General features: G+C 33.6%; 3 protein-coding genes across 3 annotated transcripts; all 3 read left to right on the forward strand.

The window, feature by feature from the left end:
* The first annotated feature begins 4,973 nt into the window (after positions 1-4,973).
* On the forward strand, positions 4,974-7,486 carry LOC128155884 (uncharacterized). Its single transcript, XM_052817768.1, has 3 exons — positions 4,974-5,130; positions 6,346-6,466; positions 6,678-7,486. Exons 1-3 carry the CDS (start codon positions 5,037-5,039, stop codon positions 7,213-7,215), a joined length of 753 nt encoding a protein of 250 aa, XP_052673728.1. The 5' UTR covers positions 4,974-5,036; the 3' UTR covers positions 7,216-7,486.
* Positions 7,487-9,721: 2,235 nt separating this feature from the next.
* Positions 9,722-13,331, forward strand: LOC128156508 (uncharacterized). The gene is made up of 3 exons (XM_052818678.1): positions 9,722-9,888; positions 10,513-10,657; positions 12,453-13,331. The coding sequence occupies exons 1-3, from the start codon at positions 9,774-9,776 to the stop codon at positions 12,994-12,996; spliced, it is 804 nt and encodes a 267-aa protein (XP_052674638.1). The 5' UTR covers positions 9,722-9,773; the 3' UTR covers positions 12,997-13,331.
* Positions 13,332-13,692: 361 nt separating this feature from the next.
* LOC128155855 (uncharacterized) lies at positions 13,693-16,613 on the forward strand. Its single transcript, XM_052817734.1, has 3 exons — positions 13,693-13,878; positions 15,222-15,372; positions 15,863-16,613. Exons 1-3 carry the CDS (start codon positions 13,779-13,781, stop codon positions 16,425-16,427), a joined length of 816 nt encoding a protein of 271 aa, XP_052673694.1. The 5' UTR covers positions 13,693-13,778; the 3' UTR covers positions 16,428-16,613.
* The last annotated feature ends 2,752 nt before the right edge of the window (positions 16,614-19,365 follow it).

The raw sequence follows: 19,365 nt of genomic DNA on the forward strand, positions 1-19,365 counted from the left end.
CCCCCATCCCCCCACTTTCAAAACCTGAAAAATATTTACCCCCTAAGGAAATTTCTTGATCCGTCTCATTTCTAGAAAAGAGTACGCATTAACTTATATTCCAGTTTAAATTACATGTCAAATTATTTTAGAAAAATAAGATATTAGGCTTTTCTTTTTAACCCTTATCGTATAATACCATGAGAATTATATTACAAATTAGCGCATTCGTCACATCGGCGACGATTTTTATATGCATGACCCTCTTCCTGTTTGGTCCAGTTTCAATCATACCTCAACAATTTTTCTAAAAATAATACCGGTATTTTCGATAAAAAAAGTGTCATTTATTAAAAGCTTATTGCAACAGTTATGCTCGATATTATGTTTATTTTTCATCCATTCCAGCGATTACGGCATGCCGTTTCCCCGCAGCAAGGCAGTTGCCTTATAAGCTCATGTCAAAATTCGACAAACTTGTAGACTTTACATTTGTCAATTTGTATGGAACGCCATAGCTGCCTTATGTGCCTATTTCATGTGAAGATGGTGCTTTATTATATTATGCTGTGGTTATATCATGTGAAGATGGTGCTTTATTATATGAAGGTGGGGCTTTATTATATGAAGATGGTGCTTTATTATATGAAGATGGTGCTTTATTATATGAAGATGGTGCTTTATTATATGAAGGTGGTGCTTTATTATATGAAGATGGTGCTTTTTTATGCGAAGATGCTTTTTTATGTGAAGGTGCTTTTTTATGTGAAGATGGTGCTTTATTATATGATGGTGCTTTTTTATATGATGGTGCTTTTTAATGTGAAGGTGGTCACTTGGAACTCCTCTTATTTTTGAATACTGAGTTAACCATTTATGTATTATCTCGAAATATTGAAAGTAAAACAAAAAATTGATGCGATCAAAATCCATTTGATACACTATTGCTAGTTCATCTTTTTTCTAGCACAATTAGTATATAAGCTATCGAGAAGATCTAGCTGTGTACGACTTTACCCCAACCGAACTTACATCTATTAAGTGACAACTATACAATGACGGAATATTACAAGAATTAAAGCCTAGTAACGTTATCCTGAAAAGCAGAAAATTGAATTTACTTATTATTTGTGTTTAAGCGAAGGTTATGCCCTAGCAATCTGATTTAAATAAGATCTTTGATCCGCTCTTAATTTGGAGTTGATTTTAATCAATTCTCCTATGCAGTTACTCAGACAAACCGAAAGTGAAACAGTGTTTGGACCTCAGCACAAATCATCGCTGCTGACAAGACTTAGTTCAACTCGACGCTCGGCTGTCTCCGTAAATCTCTGACAAGCAGAGAGTCTCCCTTAATTGCTTGTCAGATATTTACAGTGTCAGCCGAGGGTTTGGTTGAACGAGACTATGGAGTTCAATATTGCTTGGATCCATACAATTTTCGAGAAATATTTCTATTACTGATACATAGTTTGATTGAATTAATTTTATCTTTAAATATTATTTAAGATGATTCATATGGGGGTTTCTCGACATTCTTGTCGAAAAAGTCCAAAAATTCATCTTATAAAAATGTGCGTAATTCAAATACAAATTAGAAACTACATATACTTGTCATGCAAAATAACATATCATTGATTTTAAAATAAATAAACATTGACAAAATCAACTCCCGTCAGTTTTTCAGTACTTTGATTTTGTTATTGTCATCGCCCAGTCGGTCTTCGTCATTGATGACCGTTCCTCTTTAACCTAAGTGGTGAGTTGGAGGAAGAGCTCACATTCTGAGTGTTTCAAAACAAAACATCATAAAAAAAAACAAATAAAGGAACGGATTGAGGGTCTGATTTTCAACAGACTGATGCCCTAGCTATAGGTGATAGGATTTGACTTGAAGAGAAAGTAAGGTATTAAGTCACAGGGAAAGGTCTACTATACTATAATATAGCTCAAAGTAAGCCCTTTTATAAGTGGTAAAGGCAAAAGTAAAATGTCAAGAATTACTGACAAAATATTGTATTATTCAATTAATCATATTTGTCAATTCAGTTGAGATTAAGTCGTACAGTTCATCTCGTAACATAAATACTTATTATGCTAAAAAAGAGAAACTAGCAATTGTGTATTACCGGTAAATGGATTTTAACTGTATCAATTTTGTTCTAGTTTCAAAATTTCGAGATAATAAATGTTTAACTCAGTCTTCAAAAATAAAGTTCCGAGTGACCATCTTCACATTAAAAAGCACCTTCACATAAAAGAGCACCATCTTCATATAATAAAGCACCATCTTCATATAACAAAGCACCATCATTACATAAAAAAGCACCATCTTCATATAATAAAGAACCATCTTCACATAAAAAAGCACCATCTTCATATAATAAAGCACCACCTTCATATAATAAGGCACCATCTTCATATAATAAAGCACCATCTTCATATAATAAAGCACCATCTTCATATGATAAAGCACCATCTTCACATGAAATAACCACAGCATATCTTCATATAATAAGGCACCACCTTCATATAATAAAGCACCATCTTCATATAATAAAGCACCATCTTCACATAAAAAAGCACCATCTTCATATAATAAAGAACCATCTTCACATAAAAAAGCACCATCTTCATATAATAAAGCACCACCTTCATATAATAAGGCACCATCTTCATATAATAAAGCACCATCTTCATATAATAAAGCACCATCTTCATATGATAAAGCACCATCTTCACATGAAATAACCACAGCATAATATAATAAAGCACCATCTACATATAAAATAGCCACATAAGGCAGCTTTGGCGTTCCATACAGATGTGCTATTGCCGAGCCTGAAGATACAAATGCAGAATCTACGGATTGAAAGTGTGCAAAGTTGAAGTTTAATTAGCTGATGAAAGCAATAAAGCTGCAAATTGTGCATCATGCGAAGGAACTAAGTCAAATCTTACACGTGTTTATGCTCGAGTTTTATAGGTTACACGATCAGAATTACACACATTCATACTCAGACTCGCACACCAACACGATTACATATTCGGACTTACAAGTTTACATGTCTGGATTTTTGAACACGATTACCCTCCATAGCTCACAATTATGGTTTGGAGATTTACAAGTATATTAAAAATAGAGACGACCGTTTTTTGGAAAATGGAATAGTAGGCAATAGTAAGCAAGCTAGTTTGAGGTTATTTTTAGTTATCGATGAGTCACAAAAAGACTTAAATTTTGAAAGTGGTTGGTGGTTTAAGGCTTTTTAAAAGCTATCAATTACTAAGTAGTTCAAATTAATCCGATTCTGTAAAACTCTTCGTCGGAAGAAACATTTATCATTTTGTATTTGACAATATATGTTGACACATTTAATTTATAAAAGCAACTTTAATCATTTTATGACTTCAATGGTGTAGTACCACATGAGCAGTAAGCTAATCAGCAGAACGTTCAAGGAAAGATTTATATCGCGGTATAGTCAACTAAACCTCAAGACAAAATATGCTAATATTGTCTGAAAACACGGTGGTTTAAATTATGTTCTTGTAAAATGATATTATAATAGTTGTGTATGTGTCAGCTGGCTACTGTTTGCGGGTTTGTGTGTGTGTTTGATGAGGGGTGGGGAAGGTTAACCGCTTGATTCAGGTGGATACTGGTCATAATCCTTACATATTAATTGAGTGATGTAACCAAATGCATTTTATGGTTGTATGGAACACCTCAATGTTGTGACATACTAATTATCGAAATAAACAATAAATTCGAGTGTAAGTTTTATAAATAGTTTCTTTTCCAAACCTAACAGCGAAGCGTAGTGCATGAGTTAGAGACTTCGAATCTGTAGGTCACGAGTTCGAATCCCACAGGGGATTTACAGATGTTTTCCTTTCAAAAAAAAAATTAAAACGTATTTTCTGTTGAATATTATAAAATTTGAAAATTCTAAACCAGCGAAAGTATATCATTTATAATAATGTACATGTACTTTAATCCACATTAATATTGACAGATGTCCGATACCACCTTAATGACGTCGACCATTGTCTCAAGCCATGTGGTCCGAATAGTTGAGAGAGGATCGTCAAAATGAACGTGTAGTTTAAAACGATGAGCATCGTTTCAAAATCACCAACATTTCATCATATGCTATAGCTAGGAGCTTGTTTATTTTATTTAACATGTCGCTGGCTGGGCTCAGTCATCGCCCTGCATGCAGAGATAGCGTTTTCGCCAACCAAACTTCCAGAAAATTAGTTTTATTATACTTTCATTACGCAATTTATCTTAATTAATTTTTCTTTGATTTTAGGAGCGAAAACGCGTGATACATACTGTGTTTTTTTTAGATACAAAGATTCATGCAAATTTGAGCTTTAATCATGAAAAACACCTGCGACTGAAGTCTTTTGGACACCTTGCTTAACCGACATTAACAGTGCCAAAGGCGGGTAGCAAAAGTTCATTCGTGACGAAACATTGCCAAAAATCCAATCGGTACTTGTACATGTAATTCTTGAACTTTGCATTTTGCGTAATAAAGGAACGTTAATATTTATTTTTATTTTCCAACACTTAGTTAGAAATATCTTTACTTAAATTAACTGCGTGTTATTTTTAATTAAATTAAATAATCGAAAGATTTTACAAAAATTTTTTTATTGCGAATAATTTCTCGTCTGACTTGTTTACAAACGGGATGAATAATTGCTGTAGATTTAAAGCCATGTTTTTAATCTACATGATTAATTGTAAAATTAGTTTCCTTATTTTCTTAATGTCTTTGAAACATAAAAAACGTGCTAATATAAAACTGGAAAATAAAGATGAAAGCAAAATAGGTGTCAAATATTTCTTTCTTACAAGTATTCATAATTACCACAGCGCCACTAAAACACATTTATCTCATGTTGTTTTACCTTTTAAGGTGGAGGCAAATGATAAACTCCGGAGGAGATGTAATTATTTATGTTTGTTAGGGCCAGCTGACTGCTCCTATTTAATAGGAATTATTTTCAGTACAACGTGCTTTTTTCGTAACATCTCAGCAATGGGTTGCATCCTTTTTGTTTTGGCCGTTTGTCTTGTTATTCCAAGCATCCATGGATTTTGTTTCTCTTCGTTTGGTCGAGTTGATGTAACAGGTAAAAAAAAAAATAAGTTTCTTTTCATACTCTCATGCAAGCATCATTATCCTAAGATATTGGGGATATTGTTTATACTTGAGTTCAAAAAAACTTGTGAAAAATTGTGAATCATTTCAACCATTGAAAAAACAAATATTTTGATATTGTAGATATGCGAGTTACATAATTATGTCTCTCTCTAATAATAACAAATTGTTACTATTTATTTTAAAAAAGATACTAAACTAAAACCATCAGTGACAGTGTTAAACGATCGAGAACCTTCAAAGTTTTATTTCAAAACTTTGAAATTTCATTATTCACAATTGACTTTCTTATTTATAAAACATTTTTCGTTTAGTTTAAAACATAATGTGTTATGCTATGCAACTAATAAATTATATCGTTTGTTTGAAAAACAATTACAGTTCCCCTCACAAATATTTCTACTGAATTAATACGTGATTATGAAGCTATTTCATAAACAATTTGTATTTACGGGCAGTTTACTGTAAACCAATTTTTATTCGCAGCGACTTTATTTCGCAATTAACTGCCGATAAACTGGTTCGCGACGACTAATGTTCGCGACCAAGCCTTATCCAGACCTGTATTGTTATAAAAACTATAGACAAAGGACTGGTTCACGGAAAGAAATGTTCGCGACGACAAGGCTCTCGCTAACATCGCGAAAATTTCGCGCACGCGAATAAAAGTTGGTTTACAGTATACATTCAATCAGGAAATCTTGGCAATGTTATACTTTTTGATTGGAAAATTATTATAAAGATAAACGTTTTGTGTTTAGAGCTGAAACTAACCCCATTTTAAATATGACTAATTTTATGTATTGAAGATTTTTTTTACGGGTATACATATATGCTAAAATTACAAGTGCATGGCAGTTGAGAATTTTCCTCAACCAGTACATTAAAAATCAATCTTAACTACACAATTGACGTAACTGTATCTAAATCATCATTAATGATTTAATTTAAAAAAATAACAGTATAAATTAAAAAGTTATACATTATTACATGTATTATTCTTATTCTTATATGAAAGTAGATTTTTTTGTAAAATAAAAACGCGGTGTTTTACCGATATGTTCTATCTTCTAACAGGGTATTTCACTATAATACATATAATTTTTGTTTTCTTTAAAATATAACCAAAAAACAACATTTTACTATTTTGATTTTATTACAATATATAATTATATTTTTTTTCAAGCGACGGGGCGCAAGGTTCCGATCTGTGAATTCAATGGGATCGATTTCCTAGATGGTTCTAAATTTACAACTACCGGATGTAATGAATGCGAGTGCAAAAAGGGTCATTTGCACTGTTGTGGGTAAAAAAATATCATATTCAACCACAGGGGCAGCGTACCCGTGTATGATTTATATATATGTCATAGAGTGTAGGGCGGATACGACGCCCCTGTGATTCAACAAGAAATCAGTTATACAAATTCAGTCCTTTCAGTCGGTAATACTATCCTTTTAATTTATTTTTTTTTATGAAAAATGTATTTTTTGTGATGACATTCTAACTATTTCTAGGATCGGTGTAAAAGCTGGAAATTTAACACCCCGACCAAACTGCAAGATCATAAACGACGGATGTGTCGCAACGGAAGTGAGGATATCTGACGAATCTCTGGACTGCGTAACAGGAAAACCCATTCGAAATCCCTCTGAAAAAGTCACCTTTCCAACAGATGCCCCCGTATCCCCAGCCGAACCCAAACCTGCAACTGTAGATGCGAGAGGGGGCGTGGCTGTAGGTCACATTGACAGATCATCCACCACTGGCACTCTGAATCATGGTTCCAATGGCGCTGGGCCTCTGGACGACATTCTCAACAAAATCGCCAACAACGCCCAACAGGGCAAGCGGACAACATTGGCTGATCTGATGCGTGATATGTCTAACGCCAACTCTGCCTCGACATCAAATGTCGTCTACCCACAATTCCCCCAATTTCCTTCAACATCAACTAGAACGTCCAGTTCTTTCCAGCTGTTTGATCCGTACACAAATAACGACCCCTGGTCAAATTGGATCATGTACAATGGACTTATGGATGGGTCTTTCTAAAGTAGTTCAACTCAGGTGAAATTCATAAAAATCATTTTTTTTTCGTCCTTATACAGTAAGTAGTAGATAGTGTGTTAACTGTGTCTTTTTTAAACTACAGTACTACTTTTTTGCTATATATGTATTTATGTACATGTACGTAAACGATGATCTAGTGTTTCCAAGCAGCCATCTTGAAAGATTTTATTGAGTACATGCTGTTCTAGTTTGACGTCTTTTAATAATTGTATACACCGTGCTGTAAACAAATAAAGTTGTCCATGGAGAACAATTGGTTTTTTTTTGGGGGGGGGGGGGGGGGTTTGGTGTGTATTTTTCTAATCTGAAACCAGCAGAAGATTTAAATTCACAGATAATCTCACAGAAAGGGTATTATATATTTTAAAATATATATTTCTAATTTGTTTGTGGTGTGTTGAATACATTTAGTATATATTATTCGCGAGAAAAAATTCAAATTTTCGTTGAAAATGAAACAACACTTATTATTTGCAAAAAAAAAAAAACCACAAAAAAACAAAAACAAAAAACAAAAAACAACCAAAAAAAAAAAAAACCAACAAAAACAACAACAAAAGCATGAAGTTGATCTAAACGCATCGATTTACAATATTAATTTATACAAAACATCCTTTCGAATTCTTACATAAACAATAAAATGATATTTTTCTGCATCCTATGAAATACGATATATCAAGAGTGACCGTGACTCGACATCCACACATGCACATCATGCCGTTCAAGGTATTGGTGAAGTGTCACTATTAATGGGTTCACAATAAATATAGACTAAGTCGTGTACTCTTGTGTAAATTATGTTTAAAAATTAATTCTTTGGTTTACGACCGACCCAGTTTTGCTTCTTCTATTTATTTCTTAATCTGTGATACAGCAAAAAAATATCTCTGACGTGCAAGTGTTTTAAATGTAAACATTCCATATTATCTGTTCATCAACATATATTTACATCTACCAAGCATAATTTCCTCTATTTATTACGGAAACTTATAGTTAATTCATAGCTCTATAGAAACAGCCAGACTGAATTCTACACGCCCTATTTATCGATTGGTCGAAATCTACAGCGGCTGAAAGTGACAGGACTGAAATTGACACGCCCTGTTTACCGATTGGTCTGAACCTACAGCGACCTTAGTAAAATCCCGGACTGCACGAAATAATCATGACGATGCCAGACTCAAAGTCTCACAGGAGACGATTTGGCTTTTTCTTTTAGCTAACGTACTTTTGTACATTAACAGTTATTTAGTGAATTTTACTAACTTTTCATAATCAGTTTATTAATAAGTTAAAGAAAGATGTTAATATAAACAATAAAATGCTTTCTTTGATGATTCATGCGGGTTATGAAGGTGGCGATCATTGCAGGAAAAATTTAAATAACCCGCTAACGCGGGTTATGTATTTTTCCTGCAATGTCGCTACATTCATATCCCGACTGAATCACCAAATAAAGCATTTTATTGTTTAAATCAACGCTTCACAGACAAAACAACAACCGCAGTAAAACAAGATAATACATGGATAGGTGAAAACACGCAGGTAGTAGAATATATAAATTTTATACGGTACAGGTATAGTGGACTTAGCCCGTGTGTTATAGCTTTAACACCCAGGACACGATCTGAATCATCAGTAAAAATTGCCCTCAGCAGAAGAAATGCTGAAGCACAGAGGGAGATGACAGTGTAATGATTCATGTAGACTAAAAAAAGAAAACACTGTCTTCTTTTTATACGTTATGATTATACATCTGACTGCAAAAACCATGCACATAATTAGTTACTAACATCACTCATAAATATTTTGTTTTGTTTCAGGTCGAAAGCATTTGTTTTATTTATCTAACTTTATCAGGATAATTTTACGTTTAGATTTACATCGTTTTGCGTTGAGTGCACTGAATTGTAAAAGTCTTAACTTTGTAATTAAAAGCATATTTATTAACTTGTAATAAACTAGTCACATTGAATTATCTATATGTTTTGGAGTTCGAAATATTATATTATCTGCATTTATAAATAACACAATTAAATGACTTGTACATAAATGTATCCATGTTGTGAAGTATGGATATGATAATACACCTTTAGTTATTACGACCAGTCTTATGTAAGCATTCGCTGTAAATCTGCCAATTAAGTCCTCAAATCGCGACAACTTCTTGTAACAAGATGTCAGAAGGCGCGACAGCGTACAGACAATTTAACGGCCATTTAATTCCATGCAATCATGTCAATCTAACGAACAAATCAATCTGTAACATGTTTCCAAAGACAAAAACACGCAAAAAAAAGACGTAATAAAATAAATATGTCAATTATGGAAACAAACCACGAAAAATATGAAATCAAAACTTGCTGAAATATATTGTTTAACAAGGATATCGTCATTAAATGAACATGATCCAATTTGTACGTACACAGTCGTATTTGCGGGTGTGCCGTAAGTTGCCAGAAGGGACGTTCTAAGGTGTTACAATGGCAGACTGCAATGCAAACTGTTCGGAGACGTGAGGGTTTCCTCACTTTTGCAAGATGGGTCCAACAATGCAGTCCGGTTGGATTGTCGGAGGTTTAGCATTGCTTTTTGCAGTGATCGGCTCTGTTGAATCTTCGTGCACCGTTACCCCGGCAAAAGTCGAAACAACCTGTAAGTTAGCTTAGCCTTTTTTTTTTAACTTTAATGGCGGCAATGTGCAAATTGCGCTATTATTCTTTCGCTCTATCATAAATTGAACGAGGGGAAATTGTCTTACAATCAAATTGTATTGTATTGCGTTTGTTGTTGTAAAGATATTGTTTAATGCTTTTCCTTCAATTTTACATTAAATTTTGAACTTACGAATAAAAAAAATAAATAATACATTCTCTCATTGGAAGATTTTCCTGATTCATCTTCCGGAAAAATTAACAAAGAACATAAAATGCTTTAAACTCTTATAGTTCCTTTACAGCTATACTGACAAAACAACAATTTAATATAAACACCTCTCCCCTCAACTGTTAACAAGCGAAAGTTATTTTAGAGTGTATATAAAGGGGCGTGGTCCCGATTTTTTTCCTTCAAAATTTATTTTCAATTTCCGTTTAAATTGATACAGTGCCTTGCTTAGGTAATTCTGATGATATATGCAAGATACTGAGCTCTCAAAGTTCTTTGTTTTATAAATATTTTTTTTTTTTAAATCGGGACCATGCCCTTTAAATGGTAACGCACTTTTACTAATTAATTATTGTCAGGAAATAATTTTGGAGAAAAAAAAATTGTTTACAGATACTGGGCGTGTGCGCCATTACTGTGTCCACAATGTGACAAAGGGGAATTCCACGGTGGAGATCGAACTGCTCTTAGACTCAAAGTTTGAAACACGTGACTGTCAAAGATGCACGTGTTCTCGCATGGGATTAAGCTGCTGCGGGTATGTACATGTACATGTACTTATTTAAGGAATAAGGATTCCGAATCATTCTTCGAGTATTATTAGGTGATAATTTTGGTTGGGCGTGATCAAATCTAAAAAAAGAATTCATGATAGATTTGATCACGCACCTCATAATATTCAGAGAATGATTCCTTTGTATTACTTAATAAATATATAATTTTCAGCAATTGTACGATTAAATATTTGAATATAAATAAGCAAACCCCGCTTGTTCCCCAATTTCATAAGCGTCATTTTTAAGTACGAAATCGTTAAGTAGTGTTCACACAGGCAAAGCCACTGAAAAATGTAAAAGTAGTTCATTACAATCTTTATAGTTTGCCATAATAGAGTATTTTTTCACAAATTACATATTGCGCGCAACGGAGACGTGGTTGAAGTTAAAAAAAAGTAAGTTTTCCCCATCGCTGATACCATTAATGCAATATGTAAACTTGTATTTGAATTAGTTTTCTTAATTGTGATGAAAGTATTTAGCATGTGTAGATAACTTAACTTAAAAGTTTGCAAAAGTAACCGTGAGAAATAATATACAACAGCAAATGAATGCCTGTTCGTTCGAACATCAGTTTCTAAATATTTAGTCCATAGAACTGATGATAGAAAGATCCATTCAACAGATAAAAGCATGTATTGAACTTTTTTTAAACAAAAAAACAAAAAAAAACTTTGCAGAGCATTGTTTATCTTAAAATGCATGCATTAGTCTATTGTTAAGACAAGTAGACAGGAAGGCGACCGTGTAGAAGTTTTATCTTGTTACCAGATATTACACTGTTTTTAACTCCTCCCTGGGTTATTTTGGGATAAGTATGCATTTGTTTTCCCGCTAATGGTGCTTTAAGCGAAAGCTTGGGGTCCGTATATCGACCGAAGAATAATGTGTATGGATTTAACTGCGCGGTACTTAGTAATGAATAAGTATATTTTTACTGTTGGCACCTTACAACCGGAGAATTACTTTCTTAAAAAATATATATAATTAATAGCTAAGCATAGCTATCTAATTTGATTTCTTTGTTCAGATTAAAAAATATTTGATTGATTCATGCAGTATATTCAGGTACTTCATTTGATAAATTCTCTAAGAGATAATTTCGAAGATTTTTACAGTAAATATTCACAAAATGTCAAAATGACACTTACGGTATAAGTTTTTAGGAAATATATACAGCACATAATGACAGGGAGAGCGTACACCATGGCTATTTGATCAAATTATCTCGCATACTAGGAAAATGAACCATGGGACGCTACCGTGCCTAGCGTAGCGCTTAAAATATGTGCACATTCCTCATAAAAAAAGAACCATCATTGCGAATTATAATTTACTGCTTTGTGCAGACAGTACAACATTTCAAAAGAAGTTATTAATTCACCTGCCCTACACCCTGAGGCCAGTTTCCCCGTCACGGACAACGCTTTTATCACGGAATCTGACAACTGACAAGGACGTGCAGAGGGCACAAAATAATGTCTGTCCATGTGCACGTTGCTGTATAATCACCCGACCCTGCGGCCCTTTGGTCAAGACCGACTTGTACTTTAACCATAGTTTATTTTATCTGATACAATTTTTGAAAATATTGGATGCCCTGTTTTTTTGTCTTTATTTTTTATATTTCTCCTCTTTGCTTAGCCTGCCTCAGATTCAAGTTGTAATACATGAACATGTACAGGTATATAGATATTTTAGACTATTAAACAATGATAAGTTGTTTGATATTAATTTACTTAATAAACATAATGATTTTAATATTTTTTTATACAGGTATGGAGTGGCTTCTAATGAGCGCATTCACGTGCCAAAAGGCTGCCACCCAGTCGCTGATGGTTGTCAGATTGCTCTGATTTCGGACATTGATAATGTGACGGACTGCTACAGCATAGGACCGCATGCTGCCGCTCGCCGGCGCGATGAGATGATGAGAGGAATGGCCAGGCAAATCGCCCATCGAGAGTATCCACAAGCAATGCAGTACTGGCACGGTCTTAACCCGCCACCCATCAGCCCCCTTGCCGTCTTGTTCGGGGGCGCTGGTAGGAGGGGTCCAAACGGTCGGGTGGCGGAACAGCCCGAGGGACTGATGGAGTCATTCTTGCTGATGAGTATGTTTGGGGGCGGAGCCGGTGGCGGCATGGGGTTGGGTGTGCAACCTCACTCAGCAGGTGGCGCTGGAGATCCGATCGGACACATGGGAGGCGGTGGGCAAAATATGGACGGGATGAACATGGAAATGGGCGGCGGTTTTGGGGGTTCACTTTTCGGGTCGCCCTTGGGGATGGGTCTTCTATTTTCATCTTTCATGAGTTAAGCTACTATGCATTTAACGATATGACATATTCCATGCCAAACGTTTCAATTGAATATTACTTTCAAATTAACGTAATTTTAAAAAAAAATATGGACAGGTTTAGAACTTTGAAATAGAATGTACTATTACACTATTACATGATATTTATATAATGGTTGCCTTGTGAATTGTTTTCACTATTTTTATCTTTTCATATTGAGTTTCTTGAAATCATTTTGTATGATAAGATTGCATATGAATATTGTTCATTGATATTATTTATTTTTACTCATCACTTTTATCATCTGTTGAACATTAAAAGAACATTTCGACACCACTCTTTTATTTTTATTTTGTGTGTGTGTGTGTGTGTGTTCAAACTGTTGACTTTTATTACCTCTTTGGTAAAGATCTTTTTAAAAATGTATTTCAACTCAAAGATGTAGTACATGTGGAAACTACGAAACAACTAAAGTAACTGCTGCAATATTAATAGATTGGTGATGTATATCTCGCAACGAGTTCCTACATCAGATTAATAATACCGCCCTACTTAAAAAAGGTATCAATCACACGATGTACTAAGCTTACATTGCGACCTCATTATTTGCTAAGCTTTGGGGGTTGAAATGAGTGAAAAGACAGACATTGGTCAAGAGGGTGAAGATGCATACCTCCAATGAATAATGATGATTTAGACAGCCTAGTTTATATTGCTTGTGCCATAAACGCAACATTGCTTTCGCCAACCGTTGCAGGTGTGAAAGTCTGCCGGCTTGTATTATTTTTTCGAGAACCTAAAAATGGTGATTTCGTCGATATCTCTGCTGTTAGTTGTGCTTTCGATCGTACAGTCTTGTCTAGGGGGTTGTATAACTACACCATTACAGCATGACGTATCAGGTAAATGGTTATGTAATTATATTGAATTTTAATGACTTGACAAGACAAAGAAAGGCATCGGAAATATGTCAAGAGTAAAGTTTTTGTTTGTTTGTTTCCTTTTATGTTTTTTTTTGTTTTTGTTTTTTTGTGTTTTTTTTTTTCGGGGGGGGGGGGGGCTTTTAAAAATACAGTTTTAAATATTGTTGTGTTAAATATTATCTAACTTCTTATACGAAGCTGGTATCGGTACATTGAACGCGATGCTGAGGAAGAGAATTGATAAACAGGGAGAGTCGTGTATTTCTCCCTATTTCATCGAACCTTATGTTTCGATGAAAATTGAGATGCGTCAGCTATGGTGCATTTGCCTCAAATAACACTCCTTAAAGGACATGGTCACGATTTTGGCCAAATTCTTGTTTTCTCATTTCATAATTTATAATGCTTTAAAAATGCATTTTCAATGATCAAATGATTTGAGAGTCATTCATGGAGTTATAAGAAAGATACAGAGCTCACAATTCTTTGTCATGTAAACAAGGCCTGTGCCCTGTTTTTGTTTACATAGGTTCAATACACCAGTTAAAATATTTTTTAAGCTGATTTGTCTGTCTTTTTTTTTTTTAAATTATAGATAAACAGTTTCTAACGTTTAACACATTCCTTTTTGGTCTAAAGCTGGAATTTTCACTTCAACATTCAAATTGTAAACAAATGCTTTGTTTGCATTGCAAAGAATTTCAAGCTCTGTAACTCGCTCATAACTTAACGAATGACACTCGAATTTTGGTTGACTATTAGAAATGTCTTATTAAAGCAATGTAAACATTTAAATCGAATAAATAATTTTTGACCAAAATCGATGACCATGCCCCTTTAATAGAACATTATAATTGAAGACGATTACTCGAGGTTTTACACAAAGGATATGCATTTGTTAATATTTCTAAAGAAAGCTTGTTTGAAACATACAAAATAATATTTTAGGAATAGATACCGACACGATGTAACCTTCAGGATTTTATGCAGATCCAGAGGAACTAGGAAATAAAAGTATAAAAATGTGCAGTTTTTTTTAAGTGATATCCACGACATTTTGCGAATATTGCACATATGTTAAATCCATATTTAAAATGTTAACCATGGATGGCTTTTTAAGTAAAAATAAATCGAGAAAAAATCTTTCTTTTTTTTTTACTTCAATGCTTAATGCTCAATTTATCTCAATACTAACAAATTACCTCAATTAATTTGATATCTTACAAATATCATTGACAAGTTCCTGAATAGAAAAAATAATGTGCTATAAAAGTTTTATCACAGTAAGCTTTATAAAAACAGTTTTGTTGTTCATATTTCAGAGTTCAAAACAATACGATATTTTTGTGAATATGAACACTACGATAAGATGCAAGGAGTTACGAAGGTCCGCATCGGACAGGGTTCTGTCTTTGAGCTCATCGATGCCTGTCAAAGATGCCGCTGTACCAGTCGGGGATTGGACTGCTGCGAGTAAGGTTATAGAGAATATACATGTAACTTAATTACAGTATTGCATGTAACATAAAAGCGATTGGAATTTACTCTGCGTCGAATTGAACTTCTTATACCTAAACATGGAAAAGATTTCAAAGCGTCAAAACAAGTAAATGAAAGTAAATTTAAGTAATATTGAATCTAGTATTTGTATTTAGTTACTTGCTATATTTTCGCTCTTTTTAATTTGAAATTATATTTCATAACATAAAAGTTAATTCCATGCCTTATTCCATACAATTTACATAATTTGGACTAATTTTATATGACTCGATATACTTGAGTTATATAAATGTTATAAGGCTTTTTTTGGAAAATTACCTTGTAACTGAAGAAATATGAAGTTTCTTTATTAAATTCTCAGTTTTACTTTTCATTTTAAGTTAAATCAAACCATAATAACATACTTTGTTACGTTTTAAAGTTTCAATTTTTTTAATGTCAAAATCCCACACTACTATTGCAGCATTGGACTGCGGGTAGACATACCATCCGAAACTATCCCAATCGAATGCCACATCCGTCAAAATGGGTGCGATCAATATCTGGTTCTCAAATCCGACAATACAACCGATTGTGCCACCGGTAGGCCCGCCTTGCAAGTTCAACAAGAGCAACAAGAAAGATATAGAAAGCGTCAATATGTAGAGGAATTGATTTACAATCATGCATTGGATGCAGCCGAGTTGAACTCTGGTGCTAATGCTGAACAGGAAGAAAAACCATTACAGCCATGGGTGCTGATGGATTATTTCCTAAATGATGCATATGTAGGGCGTATTCCATCTCAAGTCATCGAAAATCAAACTCCTCCACAGGTAACCGATGTTCCTCCACGCAAAACAAACATGGCTGACGCAAATATAGACGCTGCTGGGAAAGACCTTGTAAACAATCTTAGTGGACCGGACGTTGCGCGCTCGGAATTAATGGAGAGAATTAAGATGGCTAATATTGACAACATTCAAAGACAAAGATCTCCAACTGGGAACTTGGGCCTCCTCTATCTATTGTCAAAGATTTTAAGTTGAGTTTAAAACTCTAGGAATCTCATATCACAATATTCAATATTTTGGAATCCAAACTATGCGGAGAAATATATAATTTTTGCTTCTTGAAAGTGACATTATTGTATTTTTACAAATAGTGCTACGATTATACAGTATAACTTTCATAGTAGATAAATATTCAAAATAAACCACGATTGTGTTTCTATATTAACATCTACTGAGTGTTTTCTAGCTTTTTATGGAGGGTAATCCAAGACTTGTTAAAAAATCAAGTCATGATCATGTAAACTTGTAATTCTGACCGTGTAATCTATAAAACTCGGACATAAGCACTCTAAAGTTGACTCCGCAGACCTTCAATGTAATTCTTCCTACAGATGTACATGTGCAACTTTAAAATGCTGTTTGTTATTTACACGTAACCTGTCACTATAATGGGCATTTTCCACCGGTAATCTCTGCATTTTATCCCCGTTGTCTAAAATAGCACAGTTGACATATTACAAATAAACAAAGTCTACACGTTTGTCGAATTTTGACATGACTATACAAATAGCTACAGGAAAAGGCCTGTCGTAATCGCCGGAATTACGATTTTTCGAAAAATAGATTATGAGTTCGGTATCCATTATATCAAGAGAATCCAGAAAAGATGCGAGTGAATAATGCAATCGGCATAATATATCTTATATCTGGAAATTTTTTACATATAATGGTCTCTTTGAATGTATAAACGCATATCCCCTCCCCCTCCACCCAACCAAGAAGAAAATATCCACGGGTCAATGGCCTGCTTGTTAATTGAAAAAATGGGTTATCAATAAGAGAAAAAACTAATATCTGAAAACAGTAGTTTTAACATTTTGATTTAGAGGAGATATGAGTAGCGCAACCCCCTTTAAAATGAACCAAACAAAAAAAAAAAAGAAAAGAAAAGAAAGATCAGGTTAACTGTCGTAAACTAAAAATTAAAATGTGTAAAAATTATTACATAAATATTTCATTTCGTCGGTTATATATAGAAAAAGAAGGTAGAAATTAATTGGCAAAAATGTTTTGATATCGTGTAATAATTACGGGATTTAAGTTCGGCGTCCTGAATGTCGATTCAATCCAGACACCCTCAGTGAAGATGGTTAATCAAAAATTATCCAGAAAGCTTTCCAGCTTTACAGCCACTTGTAAACATGTATTTATGACCATAAGGCAGCTTCTTAGTTTTGTAAAATTACTGTCATTACAGTATATACTTTTTATAATTACTGAGTAAAACTCTATCAGTTCATATAGGATTAAATCTATTTAACCCACCCGTTCCTTTGAGAAATTCGATTTCGAAGAAAAAATATAATGATAAAAACGTAACCATACCAGTATCCCTATTTTATTTCTTCAAAACCTTTCAATTTTTGACAACAATTTTACTTTAATTAATGATTATAAAAAAGTTTTATAACAGCTTAAGATTGTTTATTATTTATCATGCACTTGCACAACAAAGTCATTTTGATATTTGAAAATATATATATATAAGGAATAAGGAATCATTCTTTGAGTATTATGAAGTAATAATTTTGGTCGGGGCGTGATCAAATCCAATAAAGCCCGAAGGCATCTGAAGATGAAAATGAAAGCGCTTATGTTTTACTCGGACTTTGTGTTTTTATTCATTTAAGTTATATATGTATATATATATATATATATATATATATATATATATATATATATATATATATATATATATATATATATATATATATATATATATATATATATTTATCTCATACGTGTGGTGTACATTACCCGTGTGATAAACCTTTGCTATATCACACGGGTGATGCTATATCAAATACTTCCGGTCGGAACTACTTTTGACACAGCCCCTCGCTTCAACGCTTCAGTGACCTATTTTCGAAGATTTGCTATAGTACTTTCAACATAACTATATCTACTACAAAAATTAATATAAAATTGATTTTGCAAAGATTTAAATTACAAACATGAAGGAAAACACATAACTGCGTAGCACAGGCGTCGGAACCGGGGGGGGGGGGGGTTAGCCCCCCCCCCCCCCACCTTTTTTGCAAAGTTATTCATAACCGTAACTACAAGACCCTTTTATCTTGTTTGTCAAGATTTTTGATAAATTTAGCCCACTTCCAACTTTCAAATAGCTTTGTGAAGTTTATAAAACTACAAATAACGTTAATTATCAAGGATCGAGTTCATCCTGACGACGCGATGAAAACAGAGCGCTCTGGTTGTGTTTATATACAAGAACTTACCGAAATAATGTTTCATGAGACTTTTACTCCACCACCATTAAGCATCCTTATTCACTATTTTCAATTTTGAATCATAAGGCTAGCCTAGCGTTTGTTTTATTAAACATCATGCATCAACAACTGTTCCTCGTTCGAGTCAATTCAAACTAACGAGCATTCGCAACTTTGTGTATGTCAACAAAACGGATTATTCAAGTCTTCTAATCGGAATTTCCATTTAATCAAGTGAATAAGCTCTAAGAAAAATTATCTAGAGCTAAAAAACTATTTTAAGGTTTATTTCAGTGAAACTTTACATTAAAACAGTTAGATTTATCTCAGGAATGTGACGTACTAAATTGTATTGCGCAAGGAGCCGCGTAACACAACGTTGCATCATCGTTTTTAATCTTTGAAAAAAAAAACAATTTGGGTCACCCAAGGGACTGTCTCAAAAGCTTCATAATATAAATCAAATTGTATGAGATAAATAGAACATCTATAATTGTGTGATTTTATATTTGCTTTATCCAACTCGTTGAAATGGTTATATTCGCTCGGCAAGCCTCGCGAATATATACACCATTTCAACTCGTTGGATAAAGCAAATATAAAATCACACAATATAGATATCCTATATATATATATATATATATATATATATATATATATATATATATATATATTTCGAAAAA

This window comes from Crassostrea angulata, chromosome 7 (assembly GCF_025612915.1).
Source record: "Crassostrea angulata isolate pt1a10 chromosome 7, ASM2561291v2, whole genome shotgun sequence".
Lineage (NCBI taxonomy): Eukaryota > Metazoa > Mollusca > Bivalvia > Ostreida > Ostreidae > Magallana > Magallana angulata.